The sequence below is a fragment of the Taurulus bubalis genome (assembly GCF_910589615.1).
Source record: "Taurulus bubalis genome assembly, chromosome: 1".
In the NCBI taxonomy this organism is placed as follows: domain Eukaryota; kingdom Metazoa; phylum Chordata; class Actinopteri; order Perciformes; family Cottidae; genus Taurulus; species Taurulus bubalis.
In genome coordinates, this window is record NC_136589.1 from 21591811 (window position 1) to 21607784 (window position 15974).

General features: G+C 40.2%; 1 protein-coding gene across 1 annotated transcript in view; it reads right to left on the reverse strand.

Moving 5' to 3' along the window:
* The window catches only part of LOC306747753 (disks large-associated protein 1-like), a gene marked incomplete at both ends in the record, with an annotated part of 65758 nt that overhangs the window by 19894 nt on the left and 29890 nt on the right, over positions 1 to 15974 (reverse strand). The window contains 4 exons of the mRNA XM_079230845.1: positions 2205 to 2287; positions 2389 to 2547; positions 2707 to 2832; positions 4196 to 4320. Of these exons, the coding sequence (XP_079086971.1) occupies positions 2205 to 2287; positions 2389 to 2547; positions 2707 to 2832; positions 4196 to 4320 (493 nt within the window). The remainder of the gene's footprint in view (positions 1 to 2204; positions 2288 to 2388; positions 2548 to 2706; positions 2833 to 4195; positions 4321 to 15974) is intronic.

Below are 15974 nucleotides of genomic sequence, written 5' to 3' on the forward strand. Positions count from 1 at the left end.
TCGTCTAATTTTAAGTGCCTCATCACTCAAATCAATCGGATTATATTTATTTAAATGTGCCTGCTGGCAGTAGTATACAAATTAATATATACTAATGAGGATATATGTACTGTATGTGCATATGTATCATGTACTATATATGTGTATATACACGTATGTGTAGATTACCATATAGGGCTGCAACAACGAATCGATAAAATCGATAAAAATCGATTATCAAAAGTGTTGGCAACGAATTTCATTATCGATTCGTTGTGTCGCGCGATTATTACGCCGGGCAATAAGTCGCGGAGAAGAAAAAAAAGAGCGGAGCAGAGCAACTGGCCGGCCAGCGTTTCTGAGATTGGAGTGAGACACGAGAAAAGCTGAGGTTGTGTTGTTCTCAAAAATAGAAGATCTTTGACAAGTCGAGTCTTGGCCAATCAGCGTCTTCATGTTCCTCAAACTTGTTTTTAATGGAAGCTAGTCAGCTTGCTATTGCGTTAGCTAACGTGTTTGGGTTGTGTATTGTCGTTAAAGTTACGTTATGTTCCGTTACAGTTCAGTCTTGCTTGTAAAAAAACGCAACGTGATTAAACATGCCGTAACCCCCCGGTCTGGTTCAGTTCACGCTGTCACTCGTTAACGTTAAACCGGCTCACCAGCGGATCTGGCTGCAGTTTTTTTTTTTTTTTTACTCAAAGTAGAATGAAGCAAATCACGTAGTTGGGCTTAGCCAATAACGTAACGTCGTGGTCATAAGAGACCCAGAATGAACGAGTTTAAGGAAGAGGACGCTCTATATGGAGCAGTACAGCTTCCCTCTGTCCCAGTATTTCATACATATTGATAAAGCAGGGTATGTAAATGCAGCCTCTGAAGGGATCAATTACAGTAAAAAGGGCTCACATTTGGCAGATGTAAAGTATAGATGTGTATGTTTTTAGTGTTAGTCCATTTTGTTGTTTTAATTAACAGCGCAGGGATGTTCAAGGAGCAACCTGTTTGTGCACTTTCTGAAGATGTTTTGCACTGTCACTTCTGTTTTTGAATAAAGGGTTGGAAATGAACACTTTTTTGATAAAAACATTTTTTTATTCGATTCATCGATTAATCGAAAAAATAATCAACCGATTAATCGATTATTAAAATAATCGTTAGTTGCAGCCCTATTACCATATGACTAGGTGTTTGAACATGTGTATGGGTGGATCAGTATGTATGTAGTATTCATAATCAGAAATTCAATCAATTGACACAGTGAAAATAAATTGTGTGTGATTCTCTCTATTCTTATCATGAGTCTACCTTAATTAATAATTTTCTACAATAATGATATGTATGGTGTACTAACAACACTGTCATATAATTATGAGTGCTTTAACACATCCATAAGTCTCTTAAGCGCTAAATAAACGTTACGAACAGCACGTCATGCAGCGGCTTTCCCGATGTTCTCCGCATCGCCGACACTGTACAAACATGTACCACTTGCATAAAAGCTCAAAGCTGTGATCCAGTCTGTGAGACACTGTGATCCAGTCTGCATACACTCTGTGAGACGGCCAATGCTCGGCTGCGCCGTGTGGTGTTCAATGTACGGCTCGAGGAGGACTCGGCAGAATTGATGGCACTTGTACAGGAAGTCATGATGATGTGAGAACAGATCTTGGCGATCTAGAAGAACTCTCTCCCTATAAAACTAATATAACTAATATCGCTCCTTGAATCAATGAGGAAGGGAGCTGCCTTTTTTGTCCGGTGGGAGAGGCCAGCTTATCTAGTGAATTTCAGTTAGTTAGTTCAGTTAGTTATGTGTTGCTATGGTGATTTTTCCAACTTGCTTCGTGGAACCGAAAAGCCTGACCTGCGTCATCTTATCCTTAAAATTATCCAGCTAACTTAGTAAGTCAGGTACGAGGAATGGGGCCCAGATGTTTCAGGATTTATAGGCTTTGAACCTTCAGTCTTTTTAATGGCCTGCAGGGGGGCTCTGGTTGCCAAAAGAAGTCTGACTTTAGAGAAGTCTATGAAAAGTAACCATTTGCATTAAAAAATGTACTTCTCTGTCACTTATGTAACAGAGATTGGTCTCAATCTCTAGCTTCAAGTCTTCATTTGATATGATATGATGTTCACTTCGTAAATGATGGTCTCATTTAGGGTAAAATAGATTGTTGTTTCAAGTATATTTTGACTTAAAGCTCAACACAGAAAAGGATTACCCTCTGTCATCCTCCACTTGCACCCCTACAGAGGTAAACTTGGAGGGGTCCTCTGGATCTGGAATCTCCTCCGGTCCATCCACCTACAGGAGATAGGCAGGATGAGTCCCTTATAATCACCAACAATGAAGCCCATTATTACCTCTATTTCGTCTCTCCGCCTCCACTCCTGTCTCACACGTACCTGGATGCCTATGGAGAGACATTTGCCCTTCCTGAGTGCTTCTTTCCAATATACATCCCGGTGGACTTCAACAACTGGGCCCCTGCTCAGGACTGAGGGGATGGGGGTGCTGACTGTCATGGTGCTGTTACTGACGTGCTGGCTTGCTGGTCCATGTACCTACATGGGAATAATGAGAAGAGGCATAAAGTGCACTGTGAATACACTATTTACAAAAATGAACATAACAAAATAATAATTGGGAATTGGCTTTTCAAAAGTGACAATGTGTTAACTGCACAAAGCTAAAGTTGATTCTTATCAGTACAAAGCACGAACCTGTGCATTAGCAGCTTCTATGGCGGCTGTCAGGGCCTTCATGCTGTCGATGCTTTCTGTTGAGTTACTGAGCCCTGATTGGATGGTCATGTCACCTCTGGGTCCCTCCTCTTCCATGTACGCATCCTGGTTGGTTTTATAAAACATGGAACGTTGCTCTCAAGACAAACGGTTGATTTGACCATTAAATATCACATCAGAAAAATCAGAAGCTGCACAAAGTCATAACTGTTTGAAACACTTTCGGTTGCAGACTGAAAACCCATCTGTTCAGACTATGGCAGATACAAATATTGAATAAATAGAAAATATTAAAAAAAACTCTTTTATTGTCTTTATATTGATCTTTTATTACAAACTCTCACACAACCCGTTCAGTATAATTTAATTCTTAAAAATCCTCACTACTTCTCAAACACATGCATATTTGCTAAAACCTAAACTGGTTTTGATATAGTTTTGCTTTTGTTAAACAAGGCCCCCATTTACTTCAATAGATTTATTTTTTTCTCCGTTATTTGATGGAGGCATGAGAGAAATAGCATGTTTTTCGTCAAAAATTCAAGGTAACACAAGGTGGGTAACTGATATATGCATGGTAATTTGGCGGGTATTCTTTGAAGTAAGTGAGTGATGCACAAGGGATCCGCTTAACATGACGCTATGGATTGCTTTACTTTCCTCCAGAGTGGAACATTTGTAGGTACTGTTCACAAGGCTTTCAACTAACTAATCTGTGTCATTATTAAACAGTCAGAGCAACTGATGTTGTACAAAATGCGCCAAAGTCCTCAAAGGTTGGGTGTGGGGTGACACAAGATAGGCCAAGCAAACAGACTTTCACCCAGGGGCCACTGTTCGTGTTTCATGTGGAACCAAGTTAGCGTTGACTTATTTTCCTGTAGTTTTGTGACTTAAATGATCTACTTAATCAACACTAGTGACGTAACAAACAGACTATTTTATGGAACAAACTTACTTATTTCAACCCAAACCCCAATCTTTTTCTCAAACCTAACCTAAGTATTTTTTTGTGTAAGTAAACCTAAAAGCTGAGGTCAAACTACCCTGAAAGTTTATTTTGAAAATACACTATGCATGTAATCAGTGGAAACTGACACGGCATCCCTGATACGTCCAAAATATGAGAGGGAAACGTAGAGCGTCACTTTTCAAGCGTAGAGCCACTGACCGAGCTTCGGAATCTGACGAGTGAGATTGTGTTATCCATCAACAGGAATGGGGTCCAAAACATTTTGGATAACAGGTCCAGGCAAATTAGAGGCCGACAATGGCCACGAGTAAGTACCGGTACGTTTTCTTGGAAAAAGGAAGGAGGTATTTTCAAGCATCTTGATCCTGGTGTCTGTAGCTCCAAAGTCGAAGAGATCTTCTTCTTTCCAGTCAAATCAACCTGAACTACAGAGGGAAACGTTGATGTTGTGTGACTACATGAGGGAAGAAGTAATTGAATAGGCTTGTGCAGTACCTGTGCAGACTCTGTGCTGCTCTGGGCTGTGATGGAGATGTAGGGCTTGGAGGCTGTGGAGCAGGTGGAAGTTCGGGGCGGCACTGGAGGAGGGGTTTTCTTATAGGTGGTGATGCAAGATGAAACTACAAGAAAATGAAAAAGGGAGGGGGGTCAAATTCTATACTGTATATGTTTCAGACATTGACCCAGCTGTTCAACAAACAAGTCCAGCAACACTGTGATTAGGCCTGTCACAATAACTACTTTTGTTGTACGATATTGTCCCAGAAATAATTACGATAAACACTATTATTGTTATTTTAAAACCATGTTATGCCACTGATATAATCATTATATAATAGCATAATAATGCAAGCACACACAATAAATAATAAAAATAAAAATTGTACTCTGAATTGCAAAGAATATACAGACATGGGAATTGGCATGTGAAAAACTATACAAATATTCTATATATCTTTGCAATCGCCAAGTCAGGTGAAACCCTGCTGTTTATTCTGGCATAACTTAAAATGATCAAAGTCATGTCCATATATCAGACCACAAATTGCTAACATAAAAATGGTCAAAGTCATATCCATATATTGTACAATAAGTCGCCAACATAAAGATTATTGAGGTCATGTCCATAGATGTCCTTATATGGTATGAATGCTTTCAGGACATGTCCTTGACTGCTTCAATCGTATTGTTATTAATGTAAGTGTTGTGACAGGCCTAACTGTGATCTATATTTCTTAATGTGTCCTCATGAGCACTGAACTATACATGTCACACCGTGGTGAGGTTTGTCTTGTCTTGGGGTTTGGTCTCATAACTTCCTGTTTTATTTTGAAGCCTAACTCTCCTCTCGTTCCAGGTCACTTGCCCTTCCTCATGTGTCACTGTCTGATTGTTTCCACCTGTTCCCCATTACCCTCATGTGCTTATAGTCTGCGTCTCCCCTTTGTCTTGTGCCAAAGTGTTTTATCTTTGTCTGTGCACCTAAGCCTGTAGCCACAGTCCTAGTTGAATTTTCCAAAAGTTTTTGTGCTTCGCCACGTAAGTTGTTTTCTGTTTCCTCCTTCGAGAGTGATTTTGCGTTTGTTAAAGTTTTCTAGTCTAGCTTTGATTTGTGTTTCTGTAGTTTGTTTTTTTCCCTCCTTCGGGAGCGTTTTATGTTTAAGGATTTTCCTTGTTTCTAGAGGTTGTGTCCCTCCCGTTATTGGAGTAACTTCTTATTAGGAGGGTTATCGTCTGCGAGCAATTCATGCCAGGACTTCGTAAGAGTTGTTTTCATAGCCCAATAGTATGTCTAGTAATGTCAGTCCTCCAATCCATTCTGACTGTTGGCTCAATGGTTAGCACGCCTGCCTCTCAATCAGAGGATTGGTGGTTTGAACCCTGGCGTGGTGTGTGTGTGTCTTTTCTGTAATTTTAACAGTAGGTGGTGGTAATGCACCTTTTGTTGGATAAATCTGCATTTAAAAAGTAGAAGCTATCTTGACTGAGAAACGGATTAGCTTGTGGCTGATTCTATTATGTGGTGAGTGGACCGCATGAGATACGCAGCAGCACATTTAGAGGAGACAACGAGGTGGACGTGACTCTGCAGGGGCGCGGTGCCTGTTAGACAGGCGTACATCCAAAACTACGACCACCACTGCATTTAAGTGCTACTACGGTACTACTTTCCTTATTCAAAGTGTAGTTGAAAAATATGTGTTTTTAGTTTAGTTACTCTAATGTGATGCTTGGAACATTTGTTCACACACTTAAAAACGACCAATGTTTAGGTTTTCCTTGTAAGGGTGGTTGTGTGAATAATGACTTGTGTGGTGCAGTTGTTTCCAAACCTTTTGCACATGTTGTTAGTCCGGTGGCTGGTTTGTTGTGAAAACATTTTTTTTTTTTTTTTTTAAGACTGTGATATTGAAGATAGCAGTTTTCTCTAAAGGACCAGTGTGTAGCATTTCAAGGACTCTATCAGCTGAAATGATATCCATAACTATGTTTCCATTAGTGTATACTCACCTGAAACTAAGAATTGTAGTGTTTTCATAGCTTAAAATGAACCCTCCATATCTACATGGGGAACAAGTCCTCTTCATGGAGTAAGCCATGTTGACCGCCATGATTTTACAGTAGCCCAGAATGGACAAACCAAACACTGACTCTACAGAGAGCCTTTCACATTCCCCAAGAAGAGTGACATTCCTTCTCGGCTCAGGTAGACTTTTATCTCAAAATAGGTCAGTTTATATAGGTTGTTTTGGGATGGCAGTGATAATATGTGTTGTTGTGTTGGTTGGAGAATGTGGTTGTTCAGCTGGAAGTTTAATTAATAAAATCATTCCTGACAGATAAAGGTTATTTTTTTTTTTTTTTTTTTTTACACACAAACTGCAGAACTCTGCATTTTAGGATAAAGTTCATGCTCTTCGGGGAACGCCACTGATTTTACACATCAAAGTGTCTTTCCACGTGTCAGGGAGTACTACTGTGTATGTGGAAAAAAGTTGTATAAGCTTTGTGTGTCTTGCTTGCTGCCTGCTCAGCTGTTATCTTTTCCTCTTTTGCAACTACACATTTAAGAAAGGTTTCCTGTGACAACAGTAGGAGGATTGTGAGAATTTAATTTATGACAACTCTTGTGATCATCTACTTTGAACTGCCTTCTGTTACCGACAATATTGACGCATCCCAAACAGTAAGCCAATGGACTACATCACTGAGCCCGGAGCTAAGTGCATAGAGTGACAGAACATGGCAGAGTTCAGATGACTTCTCCACGACAGGTATCTCATGTCTTGAGTAAGACGTGAGATGTCTGTCGTGGAAAAGTCGTCTGAACTCTGCCATTGTCTTCTGCTGGAGAGCTCAGTAGAACTACATTAAAATAGACAACAATCTCTAAATGATACCAAGTTTTCTAAGACTTACTAAAACGAGATCTAGTAAAGTTATGTGCTGTGAATTGTTCGTACAAACAAAGCACATAGTTCTTTGTGGAAGTGCTGTTAATAATAAACTTGCTAATTGTGCTATTATTTAAACAGGTGACATTTAAAATGTCTTAAAAAGCTTAACAAAACAGCGAGTCACTGTGAGCTATTGCAAACTTCAGGAGGAACTTTTAATCAACATGTAGCAAGCAAGACACAGGTTCTTGGTCTTGAGGAGTTGTATATTTTATTCACCAACAAATAAACTGCACACGCACTGCTACATTCACAGCTGTAACGACTGTTGACTCTCGACCCGGACACTTGCTAAGAATACGTCGGGCTCACAATAGTGTAGACCAGGGGTCGGGAACCTTTTTGACTGTGAGAGCCATAAAGGCCAAATATTTCTAAATATATTTCATTGAGAGCCATATAGTATTTTTAACGTATAATAAATTAAATATGTCTTACTTTTAATGCGACTTCTGGTGCTGCATGGTTTTGCTGATGTCCTTGTAGTCTGGTTCATACGTGGTGAGGTTGAGCACTTTGCGGGTGCTTTGAGATGACAGCAAATGCATCAATATGTATACAAGGTTGATATTTATTCAATATCCTTTATGATGGTGTTTTACCAGTCAGTTTAGTTGAACTTAAAGGATCTTTGTTGAACTTCAATAAGGGGAGGTTATGACTGGTTCACTGGCTATGACATATATATATATATATATATATATCTATCTCAAAGGTGTTTAGTCATTTCTCAGCAGGTACAACATTTAAATAAAAAATGCTAATGCAGTGCTTAACAATAATTATAGGCCTATCAAATTGACATGGTGTCATTTTTCCTAAAGGTAGCCTATATAAACAATTTAATAACTTCATATTTAAATATGTTTGAGTGTCATCCTACCTGTGTCAGTTTGGACTATTTCATCTAGCCACTCATGTTTGAACGTTAGGCAGACCTTTTTCTGGGGCGCCTGCTCTGCCTTTCTTTTCGCCATGGTAGCCTATAACTGCTGGAACATGGCCGCCAAGAGGAGCCTAAACAGCGCCGGCCCGAGCTCATGTGGCGCTCTGGGCGAGCTTCACTCCTGGCGCCCGGAGGAGGACAGCGGGGGTGGGGGGTGCTAACGGAGGCAGAGCGCTAGCAGAGGTACAGAGAGCGCATGTCGAGAAACGGGACGCTGATTGGTCAAGAAGACTCGACACATCACATCAAAGATCGTATTATTGTGACGATGGCTCACTCCTATCTCAGAAACACTGGAGCAAAAAAGATTTTTAACTCCTGGAAAAAAAATCGTTTGTGCGGTCTGAAAAATCTATTGCGCGGCCACTTCGACTGGCATGCGCGGCCGAGCACGCGAGCAGTTTAGAGGGAACACTGCGCTCCTGCAGTTGAAACCACGCCTGTGAAATTTTCAAAAACTAGTATTTTAAAATCAGTTCCAAACTGTTTTTTTTTTGTTTGTTTGTTTCCCCCTCCCCCCAACTCAAAATTGTCTGGGAGCCATATGCCGTCACCGGAAGAGCCGTATATGGCTTGCGAGCCATAGGTTCCCGACCACTGGTGTAGACCAACCCCGAAAGTTAGAATCGCACTGGTTCTCTCAACAAAAAGGCAATATGATTTTTGGATTATCGCAGAAAATGAACTCCATGGCAATTAAAGAAACGTTTGATACCCACACGTTTAGTTCAGCAAGATAACAAATAAACCTCTATTATGGTTTTTGAAGCGAGGAGGCAGGAGAAAAAAGCTATCATTTGGCTACAAAGGAACAACACCACAGTGACGTGCACACACACACAGGAAAAAGCTTGGAAACAGACATGTTGGACTACTGTTGCTTTGAAACTGTAGGTGTATGGAGCTAAATCCAGTTCATATGTATTGTTCATTTGAAAATAAGATTTGAACCTGAAAAATCAAGTTTTGAAATTGAACTTTGAAAAATATATATTTTTTTCAGTAACAGATTTTATATTTTCAACTTTCACTCTTTAATTTTACAGTTTCAAATTTCTTTTTTTCGGATTCAAATATTTTTTTCAAGTTCAAAACTTTTTATTCAGATCCCTTTTTTTCAGGTTCAAAACATGTTTTCAGATTGTTTTTTTTCAGGTTCAGACTTTTGGCCTGGATCTGGTGTGGAGGCGTGGTTTCAACTGCAGGAGCGTGGTCTCATGAGTGACAGCTTAACAATGAAGGCTGACAACCAGCCTTAACCACGTTGCCTTCAGGTACCGTGGGTACCGTGAGTATTATGACTCTCTTCATACAGCATATTCACGGAAATTGGCAGTAAAATAAATTGACGCCGGTGACACAGTTATGTTTAGCAAGCTGTTTTAGACCATACTTGGCATGAATGACAGTATAAGAGCAATACACTATGCCGGGTTTTGCCGTTCAAAAACGACACTATAATATCTGACGTTTCGCACTACTGTGAACACAGCGTACTGTCCCTGCGATGCCGTCTGCTGTGTGGGATGAACTGGTTTTGAATTAAATGGTTTATTATTTTTGCGTGAGGCAGATGTTCCTCTGAGACTATAAACAGATCAGTTTGCTGTAAACTTCACTACCCGGCCGTGAGGCTGGCCGTGAGGCTGTCCTTGAGACGGCGAGGACACGTAGTGAGGACAAAAGTGAAAGTTGGTGCTACGTGCCTTTTCAAAACACTCACGTCAATAAATCCTTTACAAAACGCTGTTGTCCGTCATATATATATATATATATAATATTAAAAAAATATCTGGTGTCAAGGTGATGCCTGTCTATGCATTCATACACCTGTCAGAGAAATATACTGAAACACCGCGGAGAGATGACGGTCAGCTGTGGAAATATGATCCTCACAGATTAATGTGTGATACAACACTGTGCTGTTTTATATTAAAGACTACGGACTATCATCATAACGATAGTCTACCCTGTGCAGCAGCATTCATCCAGATTAAACATTACTTGACTCATTGTGTTACTATAAGGACGAACGATTGAAAGTCAGCGCTCAGCTTCAATCACTAATGTTAAAAACCTCAAACCAAACCAGAAATCTAGGTGTAGTTATGGATTCAGACCTGAACAGCCATATCAAGACAATTACAAAATCAGCCTACTATCACCTGAAGAATATATCAAGGGTTAGAGGACTTATGTCTCAACGGGATCTGGAGAAACTTGTCCATGCATTTATCTTCAGTAGACTTGACTACTGTAACGGTGTGTTCACAGGCCTCTGTAAAAAGTCAATCAGAACGCTGCAGCTGATTCAAAAAGAAAAATTCGTTCTCTGTGGTTAATCCGTTTTTTCGCAACCATCGCTGGGGAAAGGGGCGGGGCTTATCTCTGTCTTGAAAACATTTACTATTTCCTTCATCCACCAGGTAAATAACCACTAGTTCTGCTTTATACTTGTTGAGGAAGTCCCACACACGTCGGAACATCAACCGCCCCCGTGTCTGGGTTCATAACATTATCCGTAGTCACACACAGCTCCGACTCCTCCAGGACGAGTGTCTGAATGAAGCCGCTTCCAGAGCTCCTTCAGCGGACCAGCAGTTTCATTCAGTAACGGCGGTGATGCCGGGCGGAGCTTCTCAACGCTGATTGGCTTTCGCAACTCCGCGTCATGCGAATTATTCGCTGGAGTTGAAATATTTGAACGCCAGCGAAAAAGCGGCGTTGCGACGCCGTTTCGCTTCTATCGCGACGCCCGGCGAAAAATTCGCTTTTTCGCAACCTAACGCGGCTGTGCATTGACTTAACATGTAATCTGGACGCGCGAATATTTCACAACTGTTTTGGTGTGAACGCGGCATTAAGCTGTCACTCATGAGACCACGCCCCTGCAGTTGAAACCACGCCCCCACGCCAGATCCAGGCAAAAAGTCTGAAGCTGGAAAAAAAACAATCTGAAAACATGTTTTGAACCTGGGAAAAAAAGCAATCTGAATCTGGGAAAAAAGTTTTGAACTTGAAAAAAACATTTGAATCCGAAAAAAAGAGATTTGAAACTGTAAAAGTAAAGAGTGAAAGTTGAAAATATAAAATCTGTTACTGAAAAAAAGTTCAATATCAAAACTTGATTTTTCAGGTTCAAATGTTATTTTCAAATGAACAATACATATGAACTGGATTTAGCTCCATATAGTCGGTCCTTTGCAGGCCCACTGTTGGAGCTGTCACTATAAGCATGCACACCAATACACCCATTCATTTTTCTTCCATGCTGCAGTGGAACACAGCAATTAATTTTTTCCCATCTCTGCATTCTTATCTGTGGTCATGCTTCTTATTTAGCTCCAGGAGATCCCAATATAGACGTGAAATTACATTTATTCACGCCTGTGTGTATATAAATAACATGCAGCCTGAGGGGGGGGGAATAAAGCACTTGTTAGCTACACATCTAGCTGCTGATATATCTAAATATCAATGTCCAGCTCGCAGGAAAACAGCAGGAAAAACAATACGCAGCAACATACGGCAACAAAACCCTGTCTCTCGCTACCTCTCTCGTACACAAATATTAACCCTTGAACAGTCACGACTGAGATGAGCAAACGATGAAACTCTCTGACCTCCGAGTGTCATAAGTACAGTGCTACACTGTGCTACTAGATTTTAAACCATCTAGTGCTATGGGTCCAGGGAAGGAAAAGTCGGTCAGTCCACCACTTCGGTCCAGATGGAGATTTCTCAAAAGCTATAGGATAGAATGCCCCTACAACTTGGTATAAATTGTGCATTGGACAAAAATTGTCGGGATAATATTTAGGTTTAATTAATGATTAAACAAACAAGAATAGCGTCTTGGTTTCAGTTCTATGCTTAACACACAGATATGAGATTAATATCTAGCTAAGCATCACAGAGAGTAATACAGGCATGAAAACGGGTCAGGGGTGAGAAGGATATTACCCCTCTAGGGGGGTCCGGGGGCATGCCCCCCGTAAGAAAAAATTAAATATTCCATATTTTAAAGCATCAATCTGATGCATTTTGAGATGCTTTTTTTTGCCGAGCTGGAGAAACTTATTATGGCCTCCTTACTAAGTATTATGCAAGCCATTTCATGCCAGCCTGCACTGGGTATAACATTTACAGTCAGACCTGCAAACTCATGAGGGGTGAAAAAGGTGACACCAGCGGGGCGGGGGGCAGTGACGGGCGAGTCAGTGCCGAAGAGCATCACTCGTCGAGAAGCTGACAAACTATGTTCATTATGGGTTTTAATTCTTCTTTTGTCAATACCCATGTGTGTGTGTGTGTATATGTGTGTGTGTATATATATATATATATATAAAGGATTATTAGGAACACTTGTTCAATTTCTCAGTATTGCAATTATCTAATCAACCAATCACATGGCAGTTGCTTCAATGCATTTAGGGGTGTGGTCCTGGTCAAGACAATCTCCTGAACTCCAAACTGAATGTCAGAATGGGAAAGAAAGGTGAGCAATTTTGAGCGTGGCATGGTTGTTGGTGCCAGACGGGCCGGTCTGAGTATTTCACAATCTGCTCAGTTACTGGGATTTTCACGCACAACCATTTCTAGGGTTTACAAAGAATGGTGTGAAAAGGGAAAAACATCCAGTATGCGGCAGTCCTGTGGGCGAAAATGCCTTGTTGATGCTAGAGGTCAGAGGAGAATGGGCCGACTGATTCAAGCTGATAGAAGAGCAACTTTGACTGAAATAACCACTCGTTACAACCAAGGTATGCAGCAAAGCATTTGTGAAGCTACAACACGCACAACCTTGAGGCTGATGGGCTACAACAACAGAAGACCCCACCGGGTACCACTCATCTCCAATACAAATAGGAAAAAGAGGCTACAATTTGCAAGAGCTCACCAAAAATTGGACAGTTTGAAGACTGGAAAAATGTTGCCTGGTCTGATGAGTCTCGATTTCTGTTGAGACATTCAGATGGTGTCAGAATTTGGCGTAAACAGAATGAGAACATGGATCCATCATGCCTTGTTACCACTGTCCAGGCTGGTGGTGGTGGGGTAATGGTGTGGGGGATGTTTTCTTGGCACACTTTAGGCCCCTTAGTGCCAATTGGGCATCGTTTAAATGCCACGGCCTACCTGAGCATTGTTTCAGACCATGTCCATCCCTTTATGGCCACCATATACCCATCCTCTGATGGCTACTTCCAGCAGGATAATGCACCATGTCACAAAGCTCGAATCATTTCTAATTGGTTTCTTGAACATGACAATGAGTTCACTGTACTAAAATGGCCCCAACAGTCACCAGATCTCAACCCAATAGAGCATCTTTGGGATGTGGTGGAACGGGAGCTTCGTGCCCTGGATGTGCATCCCACAAATCTCCATCAACTGCAAGATGCTATCCTATCAATATGGGCCAACATTTCTAAAGAATGCTTTCAGCACCTTGTTGAATCAATGCCACGTAGAATTAAGGCAGTTCTGAAGGCGAAAGGGGGTCAAACACAGTATTAGTATGGTGTTCCTAATAATCCTTTAGGTGTGTGTGTGTGTGTGTATATATATATATGTGTATGTGTGTGTATGTGTGTATATATATATATATATATGTATATGTATATGTATATATATATTAGGGTGGGGGGAAAAATCGATTCCGCATAGTATCGCGATAGTTTGCGTGGCGATATTGTATTGATACACGGAAGCCAAGTATCAATCTTTTTTTTTTATGTAATCAATTATGGGAGGCATCGGAGAAAGAAATGAGAAATGCGCCGTCCGCGTGTAAATCAAACGTCTGGACTTCCTGTCACTCGTAGCGGCGCTGCTGCACAGCTGTTGCACGGCGAACAGGACAAAGTCCGTGATTTTTCATCGTTCATTCGTTATTTTCATGGTGGATGGCAGAAATGAAAACTCTTTGCACGGAGATAAACCACAGAGATAAGCCCCGCCCCCTCTCTGGGGCGTCCAGCTCGAATGACGCGACTATGCAGACTGTAACACAAGCAGTTCAGTTTGTCAGGTGCAACATTTATGAAAGTGTTGGTCAGTTTGTCTGCTTGACAATCACATTTTGCTGCAATAAAAATTATTGAATTGAGATGAACAGACTGAAAACGTTATCTTCTTAGATACAATATGTTGACAAAGTTTTCCTTTGGGGACAATTTGCGGTGAAAAAAAGGGAATAAAATCGCAATACTCATTATATTGCAGTATCGTGATAGAATCGAATCGTGGGACCTCTGGTGATTCCCACCCCTAATAAATAAATAAATAAATAAATATATATATATATATATATATATATATATATATATATATATATATATATATATATATATATATATATATATATATATATTATACACACACACAACCGTTCAAAAGTTTGGGGTCACCCAGACAAATGTTCAGTTTCTTCGCAATTTCTCTCATGGAATAGTCTTCATTTCTAAGAACAAGAATAGACTGGCGAGTTTCACATGAAAGTTCTCCTTTTTCTGGCCATTTTGAGAGTATAATGGAACCTACAAATGTGATGCTACGCATAGGAAGGCCAGTTGTAAAGCTTCTCTCACCAGCATAACTGTTTTAAGTTGTGCTAACATAATTGCACAAGGGTTTTCTAATCATCCATTAGTCTTCTATGCAATCACAAAAAAAAAAAAACACAATGTACCATTAGAACACTGTAGTGATAGTTGCTGGAAATGGGCCTCTATAAACCTATGTAGATATTTCATTAAAAACCAGATTTCCACCTAGAATAGTCATTTACCACATTAACAATGTATAGTGTATTACTGATTAATTTAATGTTATCTTCATTGAAAAAAACAGTGCTTTTCTTTGAAAAATAAGGAAATTTCTAAGTGACCCGGTACGGTTGTGTGTGTGTATATATATATATGTGTGTATATATATATATATATATATATATATATATATATATTTTGTAGACTTAATACTTACAATATGCAATACTGCTATACTATCCTGAATATTGTTTTGATACTACTACATTTCACTTCATAATATTACACTTATATGCCATAATATGTATAATGTACCAGCCTTTTTATTTGACCATATTATGTCATACTGTTATACCACTTTACTTTGAGGAGACGTCACTGTTAGTCTAGAACACTGAATAATGTTTCCACCAGTAAACCTAAACATGCACACCTCTCTGTGTGACAGCGATTATAACCGTATAACTATATAGATTATAATTAAGAGGATACACTTTTTCCTACACGTAGATCTTAAACCCTTAAATATAAACAGTAGCCCGGCCACCCTACGGAGGAAACTCATTTCGTTATTTTTATTAAAATAAAAGTTGGATAAAATCTCCATTGTCCTCTCCTTATATGTAGTGAGGTGTCGGTAGGTAGAACCGCAGTGCCGCTGACTCAGCGCTCTCCTGTCTGACGCCACACGCTGCCACGGATTCGCCACTGCCAGTAATGTCACTCGCTGTCTCTCCCAACAACGTTAGCTAACGTATTAGCAAGCGGACTAGCTTGCCATTAAAAAACTGGTGGGAGGAAAATGAAGCCGCTGTAGACATATTAACACTGATTGGCCAAGACTCGACACGTCAAAGATCTTCTATTGCTAAGATGATCACGACCTCAGTTTTTTTCCATGTCCCACTCCAATCTGGGTCACCTGCTCATCACACTGGACATATTTTCAGATTCCATACTCATCTGGTCTCTATCTCAGCCCACAGAAGTAGTAAAATTACTCAACAACCACCTGTGCGAATCAACTTTATGCCTGAGTAAATGTGAATATTCAAATTATTGATTAGAAACCAGGAAGTATAATTAGAAATAGGAGGGGC